We start from the raw sequence: 19,386 nt of genomic DNA, 5'->3' as shown, positions 1-19,386 counted from the left end.
GGGGTCTGGTCATCAGAGCAGGTGGGACGTGCATGTGAGCGTGTCTGTCTGGTGATGGTGGAAACACAAATCCTTCTGTGACTCATGGACATTATCTCCTTGAGCTTGACCAGTGCCCCGGACTGAGATAAGCCTTTGGCCCCACCAGCCCGTCCCCTTTCTGTATCTCTCCATCCCGTTTCCTCACACTAGTGCTTGGCTCACCTAGACAGAAATTGAAGGCAGGGCACGACGGGCAGGTGATATCCTCTTGTGTCCCCCACCCGAAGTCCTCTGGGGGCTCATCTCTGCTCAGAACCTCTCCTGCTTTTCCCCCAGACATCAGTGTGCCTGGCTGGAACCTTGAGACATAGTGCGTTGCTGTGGAAAAAGCAGACAGACTTAGGTTTTTTGTTTTGTTTTGTTTTGTTTTGTTTTGATGGAGTCCTGCTCTGTTTCCCAGGCTGGAGTGCGGTGGCACGATCTCAGCTCACTGCACCTCTGCCTCCCGGGTTCAAGCCGATTCTCCTGCTTCAGCCTCCTGAGTAGCTGGAATTACAGATGTGTGCCACCATGCCCAGCTGATTTTTGTATTTTTAGTGGAGATGGTGTTTCACCATGTTGGCCAGGCTGGTCTTGAACTCCTGACCTCAGGTGATCCACCCACCTCGGCCTCCCAAAGTGCTGGGGTTACAGGCATGAGCCAACGCACTCGGCGCAGACCTAGGTTCTAACCTTGGATTCACAGTGTGACTTTGATAAGTTGCTTAACATCCTGGAGCCTCAATTTCCTAAGCTGTGTGATGGGAACAATACTATCTGCCTGAAGAGCTGTAGGAAGGACAGCTGGGTGTGGTGGCTCACCCCTGTAACCCCAGCACTTTTGGAGGCTGAGGCAGATGGATCACCTGAGGTCAGGAGTTCGAGACCAGCCTGGCCAATATGGCGAAACTCCATCTCTACTAAAAATACAAAAACTAGCCAGGCATGGTGACGTGTGCCTACAGTCCCAGCTACTCGGTAGTCTCAGACAGGAGAATTACTTGGACCCAGGAGACGGAGGTTGCAGTGAGTCAAGTTTACACCACTGTACTCCTGCCTGGGTGACAGAGTGAGACTCCACCTCAAAAAAAAAGAAAGTCATAGGATTAAGAGGAGGTTGTCACAAGATACAGGTCATAAAGACCTTGCTGGTAAAACAGGTTGCAGTAAAGAAGCCAGTTACAACTCACCAAGACCAAGATGACTACACTGACCTCTGGTCTTCCTCACTGCTACACTCCCACCAGTGCCATGGCAGCTTACAATGCCAAGGCAACTACAGGAAGTTACCCTATATGATCTCAAAGGGGAGGCATGAATAATCCACCCCTTGTTTAACATGTAATCGAGATACGACCATAAAAATAGGCAACCAGCGGCCCTCGGGGCTGCTCTGTGTATGGAGTAACCATTCTTTTATTTATTTATTTATTTATTTATTTATTTATTTATTTTTTGAGACAGAGTCTCGCTCTGTCGCCGGGGCTGAAGTGCAGTGGCCGGATCTCAGCTCACTGCAAGCTCCGCCTCCTGGGTTCACGCCATTCTCCTGCCTCAGCCTCCCGAGTAGCTGGGACTACAGGCGCCCGCCACCTCGCCCAGCTAGTTTTTTGTATTTTTTAGTAGAGATGGGGTTTCACCGTGTTAGCCAGGATGGTCTTGATCTCCTGACCTCATGATCCGCCCGTCTCGGCCTCCCAAAGTGCTGGGATTACAGGCTTGAGCCACCGTGCCCGGCGGAGTAGCCATTCTTTTATTCCTTTACTTTCCTAATAAGCTTGCTTTCACTTTACTGTATGGACTCACCCTGAATTCTTTCTTGCATGAACTCCAAATGCTTTCACATTTCATCCTTTTATTTGTTTTATTTTTATTTTTATTTTTTTTGAGACAGAGTTTTGCTCTTGTTGCCCAGGCTAGAGTGCAATGGCGCTATCTCAGCTCACTGCAACCTGTGCCTCCTGAGTTCAAGCGATTCTCCTGCCTCAGTCTCCTGAGTAGCTGGGATTACAGGTGCCCACCACCACCGCCAGCTAACTTTTATATTTTTAGTAGAGACAGGGTTTCAGCATGTTAGTCAGACTGGTCTCAAACTCCTGACCTCAGTTGATCCGCCCACCTCGACCTCCCAAAGTGCTGGGATTACAGGTGTGAACCAATGCGCAAAACCGAGCTAATGGTTTTAAAGTCTGTTCCTTGTCTTTGCTGGGGCAGGCAGTAGCTGTGCAGTGGCAGTGTGCCTGTGCAGACAGAGGGAGCAGTGAACAGCGATAGGGTGTTTCCACCATGGTCGTCACTCAGGCCCCGGATGGAATCAGGCGCCACCTCCGGATCCGCAGCCTCCTGGCCCGGCAGTGCCTGGCAGAGTTTCTGGGTGTGTTTGTGCTCATGGTACGTAGGGTCACTGGGGAAAGGAAAGAAGTGGGTGGGCAAAAGTTCCTGACTCCTTCTGCTGTCCTTATCTCTTTCTCTTGGTGTCCCCCTTCCTCCCAACTCCCTAAGCGTTTTCATTTTTATCCTCTCGTCTCTCCTAATCTCCTTTCCTCTCCTTCTTCATCCTTTTTATTCTTGTCACTTTTCTTCTTTTTTTCTCACATTCTTTCCCTTTCTTCTTCCTCCACTTTCCCCATTTCTTTTCCCTTCCCTCCTTCTGCTTTTCTCCCTCCCTTGCTTGTCTTCCATGCCCATTCATGTTCTTGGCTTCTCCCCTGGCCTTCCCGACCTTTCTCCCTGCTGGTCTCCTGGGTTCCCTGTTCCTCATCTCTCCTCTTTCACCAGCTCCTCACCCAAGGAGCTGTGGCCCAGGCTGTCACCAGTGGAGAAACCAAAGGCAACTTCTTCACCATGTTTCTGGCTGGCTCTCTGGCCGTTGTGATAGCCATCTACGTGGGTGGTAACGTCTCAGGTGAGGAGGGTGGGGTCTGGTCATCAGAGCAGGTGGGACGTGCATGTGAGCGTGTCTGTCTGGTGATGGTGGAAACGCAAATCCTTCTGTGACTCATGGACATTATCTCCTTGAGCTTGACCAGTGCCCCGGACTGAGATAAGCCTTTGGCCCCACCAGCCCGTCCCCTTTCTGTATCTCTCCATCCCGTTTCCTCACACTAGTGCTTGGCTCACCTAGACAGAAATTGAAGGCAGGGCATGACGGGCAGGTGATATCCTCTTGTGCCCCCACCCGAAGTCCTCTGGGGGCTCATCTCTGCTCAGAACCTCTCCTGCTTTTCCCCCAGACATCAGTGTGCCTGGCTGGAACCTTGAGACATAGTGCGTTGCTGTGGAAAAAGCAGACAGACTTAGGTTTTTTGTTTTGTTTTGTTTTGTTTTGTTTTGATGGAGTCCTGCTCTGTTTCCCAGGCTGGAGTGCGGTGGCACGATCTCAGCTCACTGCACCTCTGCCTCCCGGGTTCAAGCCGATTCTCCTGCTTCAGCCTCCTGAGTAGCTGGAATTACAGATGTGTGCCACCATGCCCAGCTGATTTTTGTATTTTTAGTGGAGATGGTGTTTCACCATGTTGGCCAGGCTGGTCTTGAACTCCTGACCTCAGGTGATCCACCCACCTCAGCCTCCCAAAGTGCTGGGGTTACAGGCATGAGCCAACGCACTCGGCACAGACCTAGGTTCTAACCTTGGATTCACAGTGTGACTTTGATAAGTTGCTTAACATCCTGGAGCCTCAATTTCCTAAGCTGTGTGATGGGAACAATACTATCTGCCTGAAGAGCTGTAGGAAGGACAGCTGGGTGTGGTGGCTCACCCCTGTAACCCCAGCACTTTTGGAGGCTGAGGCAGATGGATCACCTGAGGTCAGGAGTTCGAGACTAGCCTGGCCAATATGGCGAAACCCTGTCTCTACTAAAAATACAAAAACTAGCCAGGCGTGGTGACATGTGCCTACAGTCCCAGCTACTCGATAGTCTCAGACAGGAAAATTGCTCGGACCCAGGAGACGGAGGTTGCAGTGAGTCAAGATTGCACCACTGTACTCCTGCCTGGGTGACAGAGTGAGACTCCACCTCAAAAAAAAAAAAAAAAGAAAGTCATAGGATTAAGTAGGAGGTTGTCACAAGATACAGGTCATAAAGACCTTGCTGGTAAAATAGGTTGCAGTAAAGAAGCCAGTTACAACTCACCAAGACCAAGATGACTACACTGACCTCTGGTCTTCCTCACTGCTACACTCCCACCAGTGCCATGACAGTTTACAAATGCCATGGCAACTACAGAAAGTTATCCTATATGATCTCAAAGGGGAGGCATGAATAATCCACCCCTTGTTTAACATGCAATTGAGATACAACCATAAAAATAGGCAACCAGCGGCCCTCGGGGCTGCTCTGTGTATGAAGTAGCCATTCTTTTATTCATTTACTTTCCTAATAAGCTTGCTTTCACTTTACTGTATGGACTTCACCCTGAATTCTTTCTTGCATGAGCTACAAATGCTTTCACATTTCATTCTCTTATTTATTTATTTTTTTGAGACAGAGTTTCGCTCTTGTTGCCCAGGTTAGAGTGTAATGGCACCATCTCAGCTCACTGCAACCTCTGCCTCCCAGGTTCAAGTGATTCTCCTGCCTCAGCCTCCCAGGTGGCTGGGATTACAGGCATGCACCACCACGTCCGGCTAATTTTGTATTTTTATTAGAGATGGGGTTTCTCCATGTTGGTCAGGTTGGTCTCGAACTCCTGACCTCAGGTGATCTGCCCACCTCGGCCTCCCAAAATGCTGGGATTACAGGTGTGAGCCACCACGCCCGGCCTTCCTTCTTGTCTTGTATGTCCTTAGCAGCTTGACCTTGTAGCCATGTGGCCATGCTTTCTCTTTTCACAATGGCAGCCCTGGTTTAAGGTCTAATTCCCATCTTAGGGGATTGAAGGGGTGGCCTGCCCCTCCACACCTGTGGGTGTTTCTCTTTAGGTGGAACGAGAGACTTGAGAAAAGAAATAAGACACAGAGACAAAGTATAGAGAAAGAAAAGCGGGGGCCCAGGGGACCGGCGCTCAGCTTACAGAGGACCCACTCCAGCACCGGTCTCTGAGTTCCTTTAGTATTTATAGATAATTATCTTTACCATCTTAAAGATAAGGGAGTGGCAGGACAATAGGATCATTTTTTAGGGAGGAAATCAGCAGTAAGACATAAGAACAAGGATCTCTGTGACATGAATAAGTTTAAAGGAAAATCCTGTGCCTTGAGATAAACCTTTTAGCAGCATTGTTTCATCCTATCACATGGGGATAAAACTTGGACAACACCTAGCTTTTCTAGGAACAAAGACACACCCTGCACGCCCAAAATCCATTAAACCTTGAGTTACCACAGCACATGTCTCTTGCAAGGACAAGGTTGGGGGTAGGGTCACAGATTAACAGCATCTCAAATACAGAACAAAATGGAGTCTCTTATGTCTACTTCTTTCTATATAGACACAGTAACAGGCTGATCTCTTTCTTTTCCCCACAGAGGATGATCCTTATCTTCTGTCTGCCTGTGTATTTATATGTATTATGTATGTAAAGTTTATATATGAAAAAGCTTTAATTCATTGGTTTAACAATAAGAAGTGCTTAAATCAAACATTTTATCAGAAAAGTAAAAAGTGGAATGCCCTTTATTTAGTTCATGTGACTTAAGTAATCTTTGGGAAATAAAGACAGTTTGAAAGATTATTGGCAAAATAAAAAAATCTTCAAAAATGTAAACATTTTGGCCGGGTGTGATGGCTCATGCCTGAACCCCAGCTCTTTGGGAGGCTGAGGCGAGAAGATCACTTGAGGTCAGGAGTTCGAGACCAGCCTGGCCAACATGATGAAAACCCATCTCACCGAAAAATACAAAAATTAAGTGTAGTGGTGCAAGCCTGTAGTCCCAGTTACTTGGGAGGCTGAGGGAGGAGAATCGCTTGAACCCAGGAGGTGGAGGTTGTAGTGAGCCAAGATCAAGTGACTGCACTCCAATCTGGGTGACAGAGCAAGACTCTGACTAAAAAGAAACAAAAAACCAAAACAAATTTAAAAAGTAAACATTTGGTCTAAATTATGCAGATATTAAGTTTGCTAAATTCTTTAAGGTCATAAGCTGCTTCTTTGACTATTAAAAATTGTTCAGGCCAGGCACAGTGGCTCACACCTGTAATCCCAGCACTTTGGGAGGCCGAGACGGGTGGATCATAAGGTCAGGAGATCGAGACCATCCTGGCTAACATGGTGAAACCCTGTCTCTACTAAAAACACAGACACAAAAATTAGCTCGGCATAGTGGTGGGCGCCTGTAGTCCCAGCTACTCAGGAGGCTGAGGCAGGAGAACGGTGAACCCAGGAGGCAGGGCTTGCAGTGAGCTGAGATGGCACCACTGCACTTCAGCATGGGCAACAGAGTGAGACTCTGTCTCAAAAAAAAAAAAAAATTGTTCAATTTAAGCCAAGTGCGGTGGCTCACGCCTGTAATCCCAGCACTTTGGGCAGCTGAGGCAGGTGGATCACAAGATCAGGAGTTCGAGACCAGCCTGACCAATATGGTGAAACCCTGTCTTTACTAAAAATACCAAAAAATTAGCTGGGCGTGATGGTGTGTGCCTGTAATCCCAGCTACTCAGGAGGCTGAGGCAGTAGAATCTCTTGAACCTAGGAGGCAGAGGTTGCAATGAGCTGAGATCATGCCATTGCACTCCAACCTGGGCAACAGAGGGAGACTTGGTCTAAAAAAAAAAAAACAACCCAAAAACAAAAAATAACAACAACAAAAAAATTGTTCAGTTTATCTACTTTGGAGCATTAGATTAAATGTGTTATTGGTACATGTTCCAAAATTATGAAAAAATCCTATAATTCTAATATGACTTAGCATATGTTATTAATAACTGTTGCATAACATTTTGTATGCCACAGAAGTAACCAAAATTTCCTAGTCAATGTGGCTTTACTAGTGTCTGTCCTAAGACTTTTTTTTTGAGATGGAGTCTTGCTCTGTCACCCAGGCTGGAGTGCAGTGGCATGATCTCAGCTCACTGCAACCTCCGCCTCCCAGGTTCAAGCATGTCCCCTGCCTCAGCCTCCTGAGTAGTGGGATTATGGGTACCTGCCCTATGCCTGGCTGTTTTTTTGATATTTGGTAGAGATGGGGTTTAACCATGTTGGCCAGGCTGGTCTCGAACTCCTGACCTCAAGTGATCCACCCGCCTCAGCCTCCAAAAGTGCTGGGATTACAGATGTGAACCACTGCGCCCGGCCCTAAGACTTTTTATCATCCACAGACAATTGTTGTCTTGTTTTGATCTTCTTTAGATGGTGGTTTATAATCAGCCATAGGACTTTAACAGGTGCACTTAAATGCAGGTTTCTGAAACTTTGGAGATTGTGACATTAGAGTAGAGGAAACAACTTTCAGAACTCTCATGGAGAGCTGAAATGTTCATAGATATCAAACAAAAGTTAACTGCATAAACTAAAGAAGACTAAAGCAATCTTTTTGCCTTTGCTTAAAACATTGCTGATCCTTTGTTTTATTTTTCAGAGTCAAGGCAACTTTTCTTTTCAGATATTTACAGCTTTTAACAATCCAGTAAAGTACACTCCTGTGAATAACACTTGGAGAATATTTATCTCTCTACCTGATTTCTCCAGAATTTGGAAATTATTTGTGTGTATTCTTAATTTATGGCAATGTAGTTATTTGCATAAGGGTAATAATAATCTGTTTTCTTTTGCAAGAGGACACAATTGGAGAAATTGGTTATTTTATCAAGACTTTGACTGGAATGGTGTGCTTTCCATTAAGGAATCAAACTTGACTTGTAAAGCCTATAAAAGCCACTTAGTGAACTGAGCTCATAACCTTGCCTACACAGTCTCTGTACAGGGTTTCTGACCTGTGGTAAGTAAAGAATGTCACCTTCTAAAAGGTCCAGGAGCCCCAAGTTATCTTGGGACCTCAAAAGGAGAGGAGGAATTTACCCAACTCATAGGTATGTGAGGGTACAAACCCATGACAGGGCTCAGCTCTAAAAAAGTCTTATCTAAGATTCTTTCTATGGAACAGAGTTCCATCAAAGACAATTTTAAAAGCCTATGTGAAAATTATTTATTCTTGCTGCACTTTATACAATCATCAGGCCAAGTATAATAAAGCACATCAGTCTTACCATAAAAATGGTCTTTCATAAAAATGGGAAACTGGAGAGAAAAATTATGTTTCAAGAACTATGACACACTTGTTATTAAATTCCAGTCTCAGCAGTTGTCTTTAAGTTTGCTTCTGCGATTTAGGCTAACCCTGCTTAATCCTGTGAACCAACCAGTGGCCTCTGACTGCTGCTCAGAAGAAACAAGAGGGATGGGTAATGTAAAAATCTGCATCAATATTCTAATTCTGGGCATGTACTGGAATCATCTAGCAACCCCGTATCAGCATGGTTCCAACAGTTCCTCAGTTCATGGAAAGCCTTCTAGTTTAGTTTACTTGGGATAATTTTACTTATTTTGCTTTACTGCTGTGGAATATATAGCTGTTGTAATCTTTGTATAGGAATGCAGGACAAGTTTACTGAATGTTTTCTTAAATTGAACACTTACAAATCTTCCAGAGTATCACCTTCTGTCAGAACTCATGAGTGGCCCTCACCATACCAATGCTCCCTTCCCTTCCCTTCCGTTCCCTTCCGTTCCCTTCCGTTCCCCTCCCTTCCCCTCCCTTCCCTTCCCTTCCCCTCCCTTCCCCTCCCTTCCCCTCCCTTCCCCTCCCTTCCCCTCCCCTCCCCTCCCCTCCCCTCCCCTCCCCTCCCCTTCCTTTCTTTTGAGATGGAGTTTCATTCTTGTTGCCCAGGTTGGAGTGCAATGGCACAGTCTCGGCTTGCTGCAACCTCCGCCTCCCAGGTTCAAACGATTCTCCTGCCTCAGCCTCCCAAGTAGCTGGGGTTACAGGCACCTGCCACCATACCTGGCTAATTTTTTTTGTATTTTTTAGTAGAGACAGGGTTTCACCATGTTGGCCAGTCTGGTCTCGAACTCCTGACCTCAGGTGATCTGCCTGCCTCGGCCTCCCAAAGTGCTGGGATTACAGGCGTGCGCCACCCTACCTGGCCCATACCAACACTTTCCAACTGAACTCCTCCTACCATGAATATGAGAGATGCTGAGAGTTAGGCAAAAATATCATCACCCCTATTCAACCTGAAGAACTTACAGAAGATGGATCTTCGTCCCTCTGCAACCCTTAGGATTAGTGGTTCTCTTATAAAAGGAAGGGGGGAAATGTCAGAGGCATGTGAACCAGAGCAAGTCTATTTTGAATACGAGCTGAGTAAAAGAAGAGTGAGACTTACTGGACTGCATTCACAGATGGTTAAGGCATTCTAAGTCACAGGATGAGTTAGGGAAGTTGCAATAAGATACAGGTCATGGCCGGGCATGGTGGCTCATGCCATGATAGTTTATAAATGCCATGGCAATGACAGGAAGTTACCCTATATGGTCTAAAAAGGAGAGGAGTGAATAATCCACCTCTCGTTTAGCATATCATCAAGAAACAACCATAAAAATGCGCAACCAGCGGCCCTTGGGGCTGCTCTGTCTATGGAGTAGCCATTTTTTTATTCCTTTACTTTCCTAATAAACTTGCTTTCACTTTACTCTACAAACTCGCCCTGAATTATTATTATTATTATTACTATTTTTGAGACAGAGTATCGCTCTGTCACCCAGGCTGGAGTGTAGTGGCGTGATCTCAGCTCACTGCAACCTCTGCCTCCTGGGTTCATGTCATTCTCCTGCCTCAGCCTCCTGAGTAGCTGGGACTACAGGTGCCCGCCACCACGCCTGGCTATTTTTTTTGTATTTTTAGTGGAGACTGGGTTTCACCGTGCTAGCCAGGCTGGTCTCGATCTCCTGGCCTCATGATCCACCTGCCTCGGCCTCCCAAAGTGCTGGGATTACAGGCGTGAGCCACTGCGCCTAGCCTGAATTCTTCCTAGTGTGAGATCCAAGAACCCTGTCTTGGGATCTGAATTCAGACCCCTTTCCTGTAACAAGATTAGGCATCAGGAGAAACTGACACACGTGGATGATATAACAGATGCCTCAACGGATCCTGTGGGGGAACTGGAGCTGGAACTGCCCTTTAGAGTTGTTGCAAAGCAAGGCAAAGAGGCTAGACTTTTATATCTCTGCATCAATCAGTGTTGGACATGGGCTCCGTGAGGGCATGTAACCTTCAGTGATGCGCCTTTCTGACTTGAAGGGCATTGCCCAATGAGGGAGGTAGCTATGTGGTATCAGCAGCTGATATTACCTGCAGCTAGTGCATGGGCATATTGACTCCCAAGGGGGAATCTGGATGGAGCACTATAGTATTCATTAAACCCAGTAAAGAAATATTATTTCACACAGATGTGCCCAGGACAGTGGTAGAGCCCACAGAGTTACACAAATCGTAATGGTAGCCCTGAAGAACCTCATAAACTGTATGTTGTATTTTTTAAAATTGCATATGGTTTGTTTCCACCTACTAGAGCATAAGCTCTAGGAGGGCAGTGACTATGTTTTGTTCACCACTGTTTCTCCAGTGTCTAGAAGTAGATTCTTTGAATGCATTCAATTGCAGGCTTGAGATATGAAGAAGTAGGAGCATGAAGGCCTCATGTCAAGCCATGTGTCAGGGGACACAAAGATGGAGCCTTCTCTAACCTATGTGAGACTCGGCATAAGGGAAGTACAAGCACTCAATGTGTGGGTTTCATTCCCACAGTCTATGGTCTTTTTTTTTTTTTTTTTGAGACGGAGTCTCGCTCTGTCGCCCAGGCTGGAGTGCAGTGGCCGGATCTCAGCTCACTGCAAGCTCCACCTCCCGGGTTCACGCCATTCTCCTGCCTCAGCCTCCCGAGTAGCTGGGACTACAGGCACCCGCCACCTTGCCCGGCTAGTTTTCTGTATTTTTTTGGTAGAGACGGGGTTTCACTGTGTTAGCCAGGATGGTCTCGATCTCCTGACCTTGTGATCCGCCCGTCTCGGCCTCCCAAAGTGCTGGGATTATAGGCTTGAGTCACCGCGCCCGGCCTCAGTCTATGGTCTTTAACCTAGTCTCTCCAGATGCCTGTTGAGTTCTTCAAGCATCTAAATGGTTTGGGGAAAGGCTTCAGGTTCTAAATGAGATGCTTTGTGGGTTAACAGACGGAGAGTCAGAAGATGTGGATTTGAATTCACTCAGCCATGAAATAGTTGTGTGATCTTGGGCTGGGCACAGTGGCTCACGCTTGTAATCCCAGCACTTTGGGAGGCCAAGGAAGGTGGATCACTAGAGGCCAGGAGTTTGAGACCAGCCTGGCCAGCATGGTGAAACCCCGTCTTTCTTTTTTTTTTTTTTTTTTTTTGAGACAGAGTCTCTCTCTGTCGCCCAGGCTGGAGTACAGTGGCGCAATCTCGGCTCACTGCAACCTCCGCCTCCCTGGTTCAAGCAGTTCCCCTGACTCAGCCTCCCGAGTAGCTGGGACTACAGGCACGCATCACCACGCCTAGCTAATTTTTTTGTATTTTAGTAGAGATGGAGTTTCACCGTGTGGCCAGGATAGTCTTGATCTCCTGATCTCATGATCTGCTTGCCTCAGCCTCCCAAGAAACCACGTCTTTACTAAAAAATATCAAAATTAGCCAGGTGTGGTGGACCTGTAGTCCTATTGACTTGGGAGGCTGAGGCAGGAGAATCGCTTGAACGTGGGAGGCGGAGGTTGCAGTGAACTGAGATGGTGCCACTGCACTCCAGTCTGGCGATAGAGAGAGACTCTGTCTCAAAAAAAAAAAAAAAAAAAAGAGAAAGAAAATTGTGTGATCTTGGAGAGTTCTGAGGCCCACTGGCTTCACCTGTAGAATGGAAGCAATAGTACTACTTTGCAGAACTGACTTCAGGACTAAGAGATCTAATGTATATGAAGCAGGGTACTTCCTTTGATTTGTCAGGATAGGGGAGGCTAGTCCTGTGATGAATGGGAATGAATGACAGAAGAGACAGATGTTGGGCAAACCCCAGGCTCTGTGCTCATAGCCTGCTGCCGGACATTCTCCTGTTATCTCTCTGTTTCCTAGCCTACACACGTGCACAGACAGTAGCTGCTGTTCAGGAATTGAGCTAATGGTTTTAAAGTCTGTTCCTTATCTTTGCTGGGGCAGGCAGTAGCTGTGCAGTGGCAGTGTGCCTGTGCAGACAGAGGGAGCAGTGAACAGTGATAGGGTGTTTCCACCATGGTCGTCGCTCAGGCCCTGGCTGGAATCAGGGGCCACCTCCGGATCCGCAGCCTCCTGGCCCGGCAGTGCCTGGCAGAGTTTCTGGGTGTGTTTGTGCTCATGGTACGTAGGGTCACTGGGGAAAGGAAAGAAGTGGGTGGGCAAAAGTTCCTGACTCCTTCTGCTGTCCTTATCTCTTTCTCTTGGTGTCCCCCTTCCTCCCAACTCCCTAAGCGTTTTCGTTTTTATCCTCTCACCTCTCCTAATCTCCTTTCCTCTCCTTCTTCATCTTTTTTATTCTTGTCACTTTTCTTCCTTTTTTCCCATATTCTTTCCCTTTCTTCTTCTTCCACTTTCCCCATTTCTTTTCCCTTCCCTCCTTCTGCTTTTCTCCTTCCCTTGGTTGTCTTCCGTGCCCATTCATGTTCTTGGCTTCTCCCATGGCCTTCCCGACCTTTCTCCCTGCTGGTCTCCTGGGTTCCCTGTTCCTCATCTCTCCTCTTTTCACCAGCTCCTCACCCAAGGAGCTGTGGCCCAGGCTGTCACCAGTGGAGAAACCAAAGGCAACTTCTTCACCATGTTTCTGGCTGGCTCTCTGGCCGTTGTGATAGCCATCTACGTGGGTGGTAACGTCTCAGGTGAGGAGGGTGGGGTCTGGTCATCAGAGCAGGTGGGACGTGCATGCGAGCGTGTCTGTCTGGTGATGGTGGAAACGCAAATCCTTCTGTGACTTGTGGACATTCTCTCCTTGACTAGTGCCCCAGACTGAGATAAGCCTTTAGCCCCACCAGCCCGTCCCCTTTCTGTATTTCTCCATCCTGTTTCCTCACACTAATGCTTGGCTCACCTAGACAGAAATCGAAGGCAGGGCACGAAGGGCAGGTGCTATCCTCTTGTGTCCCCCACCTGAATTCCTCTGGGGGCTCATCTCTGCTCAGGACCTCTCGTTTGTTCCCCAGATACACACTGCGTCGGTGTGCCTGGCTGGAGCCTTGAGACATAGTGTGTTGCTGTGGAAAAAGCAGACAGACCTAGGTTCCAACCTTGGATTCACAGTGTCTTCTTCTTCTTCTTCTTCTTTTTTTTTTTTTTTTTGAGATGGAGTTTCACTCTGTTGCCCAGGCTGGAGAGCAGTGATGTGGTCTCTGTTCACTGCAACCTCGGCCCTCTGGGTTCACACGATTCTCCTGCCTCAGCATCCCGAATAGCTGATTTTGCAGGTGCCTGCCACCACGCCTGGCTAATATTTGTGGTTTTAGAGGAAATGGAGTTTCACCATGTGGCCAGGCTGGTCTGGAATTCCTGACCTCAAGTGATCCACCGCCTCAGCCTCCCAAAGTGCTGGGATTACAGGCGTGAGCCACTGTGCCCGGCCCACAGTGTGACTTTGCTAAGTCGCTTAACATCCTGGAGCCTCAATTTGCTAAGCTGTGTGATGGGAATTATACTATCTGCCTTAAGAGCTGTAGGAAGGAGCAGCAGTGTTGTCTGGTGGCAATGCCTGGCAGTGACACTTGATAGATGCTGTTTTTCTTTCCTTGATCCTTGAAGGGGCCCACCTGAATCCAGCCTTCTCCCTGGCCATGTGCATCGTTGGACGCCTCCCCTGGGTCAAGCTCCCCATTTACATCTTAGTGCAGTTGCTGTCTGCTTTCTGTGCTTCAGGAGCCACCTACGTTCTCTACTATGGTGACAGAGGGAACAGAGGGAGCTGTGCCTTGGGAGCACCTGTGGGTGGCCAGGGGTGCCTCAGAATGGTTTTGGATGAATGAGCAAAGAGGGAAATCCTGGGTGTTCCCCTCCTCCACAGATGCCCTACAGAACTATACAGGTGGGAACCTGACAGTGACTGGCCCCAAGGAAACAGCCTCCATTTTTGCCACCTATCCTGCCCCCTATCTGTCCCTGAACAATGGCTTCCTGGATCAGGTAGGTGTGAGGGGGAGACCTGGGGACACAACTTTTGCCCCATTCCTCGGGACCCCAGCCTATTGTTCAGTCTCTGGGTGGAGTGTGGGTTGGGTCTATCTTGGCGCCCCCCACCATCCCCAACTGCCTGTGTGGCACAAAGCCAGATGACATGGAATATTTGGATGAGAGAGGGCAGACGGTGCACTTGGCAGCTGACAGGGAACCCTCTGCCTCTGTTGACTCCAAGGTTCTGGGCACCGGTATGCTGATGGTGGGGCTCTTAGCCATCCTGGACAGACGGAACAAGGGAGTCCCTGCGGGTCTGGAGCCTGTGGTGGTGGGGATGCTGATCCTGGCCATCGGGTTATCCATGGGTGCCAACTGTGGGTTTCCACTCAACCCTGCCCGGGACTTGGGCCCACGTCTCTTCACCTACGTGGCTGGCTGGGGTCCTGAAGTCTTCAGGTGGGAGACAGCCTCCCCTGGTGCTGGCCTCCACTCACCTTCCTCTGCTAAGGGCTCTGTCCCTAGGTCCACAGCACTCAGCCTTTAAATAGCTCTCTTGGCCTCTTAGGACAGTGTTCTTTCTCCAAGTCACATGCTCCCCCTTTCTCCCTTGTTTCCCTCCCAACTTTTCACTGAAACAGTAAGATTTAGAGGTTGTGTTCTTAGGCATGCCATATTACCTCCGTGCACATTAGTTACTTCAACAGCAAAATTAATATATTCAGATAATTCCCTAAGGCAAGAGGCTGGACCAAGCTCTCCTGGGGTTCCCTCTTCTAAATACTATGCTTTGGTGCCAAGGCAATCCTCTTCCTGGTGTCTACCACCCTGGGAACAACTTTAGGGCACTCTCTTGTTACTACCCCCTGTCCTTGGAGAGGGGGAGGCAAAGGGAGTCACTCCTGATACCTTCCCATTGTCCTTCTTTTGCAGTGCTGGTAATGGCTGGTGGTGGGTGCCTGTGCTGGCCCCTCTGGTGGGGGCCACCCTTGGCACAGCCACTTACCAGCTATTAGTGGCTCTGCACCACCCTGAGGACCCAGAGCCAGCTCAGGATCTGATGTCTGCCCAACACAAAGCCTCAGAGTTGGAAACTCCTGCCTCCGCTCAGAGGCTGGAGTGTAAGCTATGATTAGGACAACCCTTACTTCACTCATGGACCCTGGAGCCAGCCACTGACCCCGCCTGGGAGCAACAGTTATTCTTCCTCTTTGTTAATGTGCCAGAACCTGGGAGGTTTCTCTGTTTACCCATCTGGCATCCCTTCTTCCTAAACTAAGAAGGATCCTGGACAGGGAGAAGTGGAGGAGGATAAGGTACCAGGACTCAGGCTTCTCATTCCCTCCTTCCGCAAAGCGGTTTTCTGACCCTCAAGGCCTCTCGTAAAGTAGTTGCTGGAGGTAGCCGCTAGAGGGTGCACACCTGGCCGCTGGATGGGGACTGCTGCGGGCATCTGCAGGGTGGAGGGGGCCCCCATCCAGTGTAGGGCACAACCCTGGGGACTGCCCTCCGTAGCCTGTCCCGACTGCCGACTCCCATCTCGCATCGCCTCGGCGCCTCCCACTTTCACCCCCTCAGGGGCGCCTCCCCCAGAGGGTGTGGGGGGGCGTGTTAGGTGTAGGAAAGCCGCCTCCACCCAGGGGGCGTGGTGGGGGCGGAGGGCGGGCGAGAGGGCGGGCGGGCGGCGGAGCACAGAGAGCAAGGCGGGGAAACTGAGGCACCGTTCCTAGAAATCTCGGTGCTGTGTCGTTCATTCAAAGAGTTGAAAAACAGTGAAATGAGCCAGGGCGAGGAGGTAAGGTGAAGGAACCGAGGGCGGACGGCTCCGAGGTGCGAAAGTCTGGGGCTGAAGGCAACCTAGCGCTGGGGAAAATTCTGGTTGTTCACCACTTCTACAGCTCTCCTGCCGCTCCCTGCAGAGGATGCTCGTTTTGCAGAGAAGGCAGTGTTCCTCTATTCCCTTCTTCCGAATTAAAAAAAAAAAAACCCTCAGAACGATGTAGCCTCCCGAATTGTTTTTTCTTTTAAGATGCGGATGGTAGTACGTGTGGCGGTTTCCCAGCCCGGCCACGCCGAGCCTCGGAAGGGCTAAGACCCTCCCCCTGCCCCGCACAAAGATGGCTACTCCCTCCTCCCCGCTCCTTCTCCCCTCCCCAAAACCCCCTCCCGCCCCCCGGTCCCCGCCGCCGGCTCCGTCACTTCCGCCCCGCCGTGGCCGAAACTGACACAAAGTAGCGGGCCGAGGCCCCGGGGGAGCGGGGCCGCAGCTGGGGGGGCGGGAGCCCGCGGGGAGCCGAGCCGAGCGCCCCCCGCCCCAGCCCCCGGCATGGGCGGTACGGGGCCGCCGGGGCGGGCGCCGAGCGCTGAGCGCTGAGCGCTGAGGTGAGGCGAGGCGAGGCGAGGCAAGGCGGGGGCGCCCGGGAGCGCGGGGCCGGGAGGGCAGAGGGAGATGCGGCCGCAGCCGCGGGGCTGGAGGGGCCCGGGAGCGGGTGTAGACAGGGGAGCACCAGGGGCCGAGAGTCGGGAGCTGCGGCCAGACGGGACGGAGGTGGCGGCCGACTGGAGAGGAGGGGCCGTCGGGTGCCCGGGGACAGGGTAGAGCGGGGGGCTGTGTGTGCAGGATGGGAGGATGGAGTGCCGAAGGGGCGCGTGGAGAGCAGGAGAGCGGCGCGAGTGCCAAGGAGAAGCTCGTGCAGCCTCGGCCAGGGGAGACCCGCCCAGAGAGTTGTTGGGCGAGAGGAGTAACCGGGACCCGAGGGTTTGGTGCCTGGAGAAGGGAGTTTGGGCTGGTAGGCTTTGTCTCAGTAAGGTGGAGGTCTCTGCCTAAGGAAAACTGAGGGTGTCAGGAGGGGCGGTAGCTCTGGGACATGATAGCTGTGCTGGGAGCCCTGAGTTCTGTCCTTGGTGAGGGAAGGTGTCCCGAGCTCGTGTTGGTGGCCAGTGAGCTGGGGGTCTCGAGTTCCAGTTCCTCCTGTTTCCCTGACCTGCCAGCCTCCTCTGAAAGAAGTGGCCAACCTTTGGGGCTCTTGCTTGGAAGGGAGCAGGGATCGAACCTATAGGAGGAGCTGTTTTCCTCCATGGAGCATTGCCTGCTTGCCGGGGCTGGCTATTTTTATCCCAAATGTGGCCGAGAGGGGGCTGGGGCTGGGTGACCGGGCAACGTGGCTAATGGGCCTGACCTGCTCAGAAAAAACCCAGGCAGTGTGAGACTGAGAAGGAAAAGTGAGTGGGGATCCCTGTTCCCAGGTTTCTCCTCCCTTCCCCTTGGAATGATGGCCCCCGCAGAGGGGATGAGGTCTGGGGCCAGGCCTGCTTCCAGTCTCCCCAGGGTCTCAGAGGTAAAACAACTTTCCTGGTCCATATCCAGACTCCTGACTCCTGATGGCGTGTGCAGCTCCTACATTAACTCTTTCATGGGACTCAAACTCAGATCTTTAGGCTGATAGTGTTTCTTGATCCCTTCCTCCCCAAGGGCGGGGCTGCCCGTAGAACTTGTGATGTCCACCCTTGCATCCTTTAACCTCTCCCTGTGCTCCCCACCCTCCCGTGACTCATACTCAGACTGGGTGGAGACCCTGGCTGGGGGCCCTGGAGGAGGGCTTGGCATCTCTAAAATATGGATGAGGTTTTTCTTCCTGAGCCAGGCACCCTGGCCTGCCATAGTTGGAGAAGGTCAGGGATGAAAAGGACTTCTGGTTTTCAGGATTGCCTGACCTGGCGTAAGGGCTGGATCTGAGCTAGCGCAGGGAGAACTGGTGTGGGTGACTGGGCCATGGGCAGAGTCTGTAATTACAGAGGTTGGCCAGACAGGCAATTAGTATCTCTTGGGGCTGACATGCTGGTGGGGTATGCCTGGTAGGCTAGAGGCAAAGGGAACCAAAGAGAATGAGGAGGTGAAAAGCCTTCCACCCAGAAAAGGAAAGAGGAGGTGACTGGCTGGCAGTTTCCTTTGGGCCAGGCTGGGGAGTAAGGATGAGGCTCTGCTTTGTAAGGCCAGGCCTTGAACCTTTTGGGAGAAAGAAAGGACATGGGAAGGTGGAAGCAGGCAGAGGCCTGTCTCACTGGTGCTCCCTGAGCCTGTATCCTGTGCCATACTGACTGGACTAGGCTTGGGGTGGGATGGAGGGAGGGGCAAACTCCCCACCAGGGTTGGGAAGACCCCTCTGGCAGCCCAGAAGGGTGGCCGACCCAGGCTGAAGGGAAGCTGTTTGGGGACTGTGCAGAGAGTGAGGGCCATGCCTCTAATGTGAGCTACCCTGGAGAAGGTGATGATGGAAGCCCTAGTAATGGGGGTGGGGATGGCAGGGAACTTATAAGCCTTTCGAGAAGGGTGGAGCCTGCCCACCCTGTTTCCTGATGCCCTGCCAGGTGTTTCCTGGCTTATGTTCCCTCCACCCCACCCTTTGGGGAAACTGCTTTCTAGTAAGCACAAGCACTACTCATTGCCACCAGAACACATGAGGACCTCCATTGTCCCTGGGATGGATACCGTGAGAGCTGTGCCCCTTTTATCAATATCTGGCCTCTTCTCCTTTCCCTACAGGCATGGGCTTCTGTAAAGTCTCAGTCCCCCATGTCACCCAAGGGAGGGGCATGATGGGAGGTGGTGGGGGAAGTCCCCTCTTTCCCAGAGACCCATCATGGCAGTAAGAGGAGAGACTGGGAAGAGGAGGCTGGGGGAGGGGCAGGGTCAGAGCTGGAGAAGAAGGTCTTCAAAAGAGGTCTCATGAGGGGAGGGAAGGGTTACCCTCAGCTTCCTGACCTCATTCGTCTGTCACTTCTTGCAGGGTCTCCCATGGGATTGCTGGGACCTTGCTGGGTGAGATGGCACTGTGTGCAAAAAAGCGCCCCCCAGGTAAGACAGGCAAGGAGGGGAGATCCCGGGAACCATCAAGAGTGGGTGTTGTTATGGCTCAGGGAGCAAAAGGAAAAGGGACAACTGGTATGGGTCTGAGGGAGGGTAGCTTACAGCAGTCTCTGCCAAGCTTAGGGGGAACCTAGGAAACCGAATTCTTCCGCTTGATCCCAAAGCTGGGTTATGTGCCAGGACGGCGCTGAGCACCAGCCCTACGCCCCGAAACACCTGCAGTCTTATCGTGGGGCACCTGCAGCTCCTGCTCTCTGGCCCAGGGAGCTGTGTTCTCATCTCTGCTTGGTCCTCTCACCCCCTCCCTGCTCCCCTCATTTTTCCATCTACCAGTCCTGGTTTTTCCGCGGGCGGGGGTGTGTGTGCG

At 50.7% G+C, this 19,386-nt stretch overlaps 2 protein-coding genes across 6 annotated transcripts in view; both read left to right on the top strand.

Moving 5' to 3' along the window:
* Positions 1-2,207: 2,207 nt before the first annotated feature.
* AQP10 (aquaporin 10) lies at positions 2,208-15,947 on the top strand. 2 transcript variants are annotated; one of them, XM_073008349.1, is made up of 6 exons: positions 2,208-2,412; positions 2,800-2,926; positions 13,787-13,924; positions 14,046-14,164; positions 14,394-14,611; positions 15,086-15,947. In XM_073008349.1, exons 1-6 carry the CDS (start codon positions 2,308-2,310, stop codon positions 15,282-15,284), a joined length of 906 nt encoding a protein of 301 aa, XP_072864450.1. In that variant the 5' UTR covers positions 2,208-2,307; the 3' UTR covers positions 15,285-15,947. The 2 variants fall into 2 exon arrangements, with proteins under 2 accessions (XP_072864450.1, XP_072864451.1); XM_073008350.1 differs by lacking the exons at positions 2,208-2,412; positions 2,800-2,926 and adding exons at positions 12,204-12,358; positions 12,747-12,873 and having other exon boundaries at positions 15,086-15,654.
* The window catches only part of ATP8B2 (ATPase phospholipid transporting 8B2), a 26,531-nt gene continuing 23,072 nt past the window's right edge, over positions 15,928-19,386 (top strand). Inside the window, exons 1-2 of one of the 4 annotated variants that reach the window (XM_073008347.1) lie at positions 15,928-15,947; positions 18,940-19,007. In XM_073008347.1, the coding sequence (XP_072864448.1) occupies positions 18,977-19,007 (31 nt within the window). In that variant the 5' untranslated portion in view covers positions 15,928-15,947; positions 18,940-18,976. Of the gene's footprint in view, positions 15,948-16,359; positions 16,535-18,625; positions 18,643-18,939; positions 19,008-19,386 lie in introns of those variants that run through there. The other 3 variants (XM_037997868.2, XM_073008346.1, XM_073008348.1) reach the window with 3 other exon arrangements.

Source organism: Chlorocebus sabaeus, chromosome 20 (assembly GCF_047675955.1).
Source record: "Chlorocebus sabaeus isolate Y175 chromosome 20, mChlSab1.0.hap1, whole genome shotgun sequence".
NCBI classification, from domain to species: Eukaryota; Metazoa; Chordata; class Mammalia; order Primates; family Cercopithecidae; genus Chlorocebus; species Chlorocebus sabaeus.
The sequence above is the reverse complement of the archived record's forward strand: the minus strand, read 5'-3'. Positions and strand labels throughout refer to the sequence as shown.

What these genes read in the sequence shown, in the direction of transcription:
- AQP10 (XM_073008349.1), top strand. Translation starts at nt 2,308, where the DNA reads ATGGTCGTCACTCAGGCCCCGGATGGAATCAGGCGCCACCTCCGGATC. An exon ending in CGTGGGTGGTAACGTCTCAG is followed by an intron (nt 2,927 to 13,786) that starts GTGAGGAGGGTG and finishes TGATCCTTGAAG; the next exon opens with GGGCCCACCTGAATCCAGCC. An exon ending in ACAATGGCTTCCTGGATCAG is followed by an intron (nt 14,165 to 14,393) that starts GTAGGTGTGAGG and finishes GTTGACTCCAAG; the next exon opens with GTTCTGGGCACCGGTATGCT.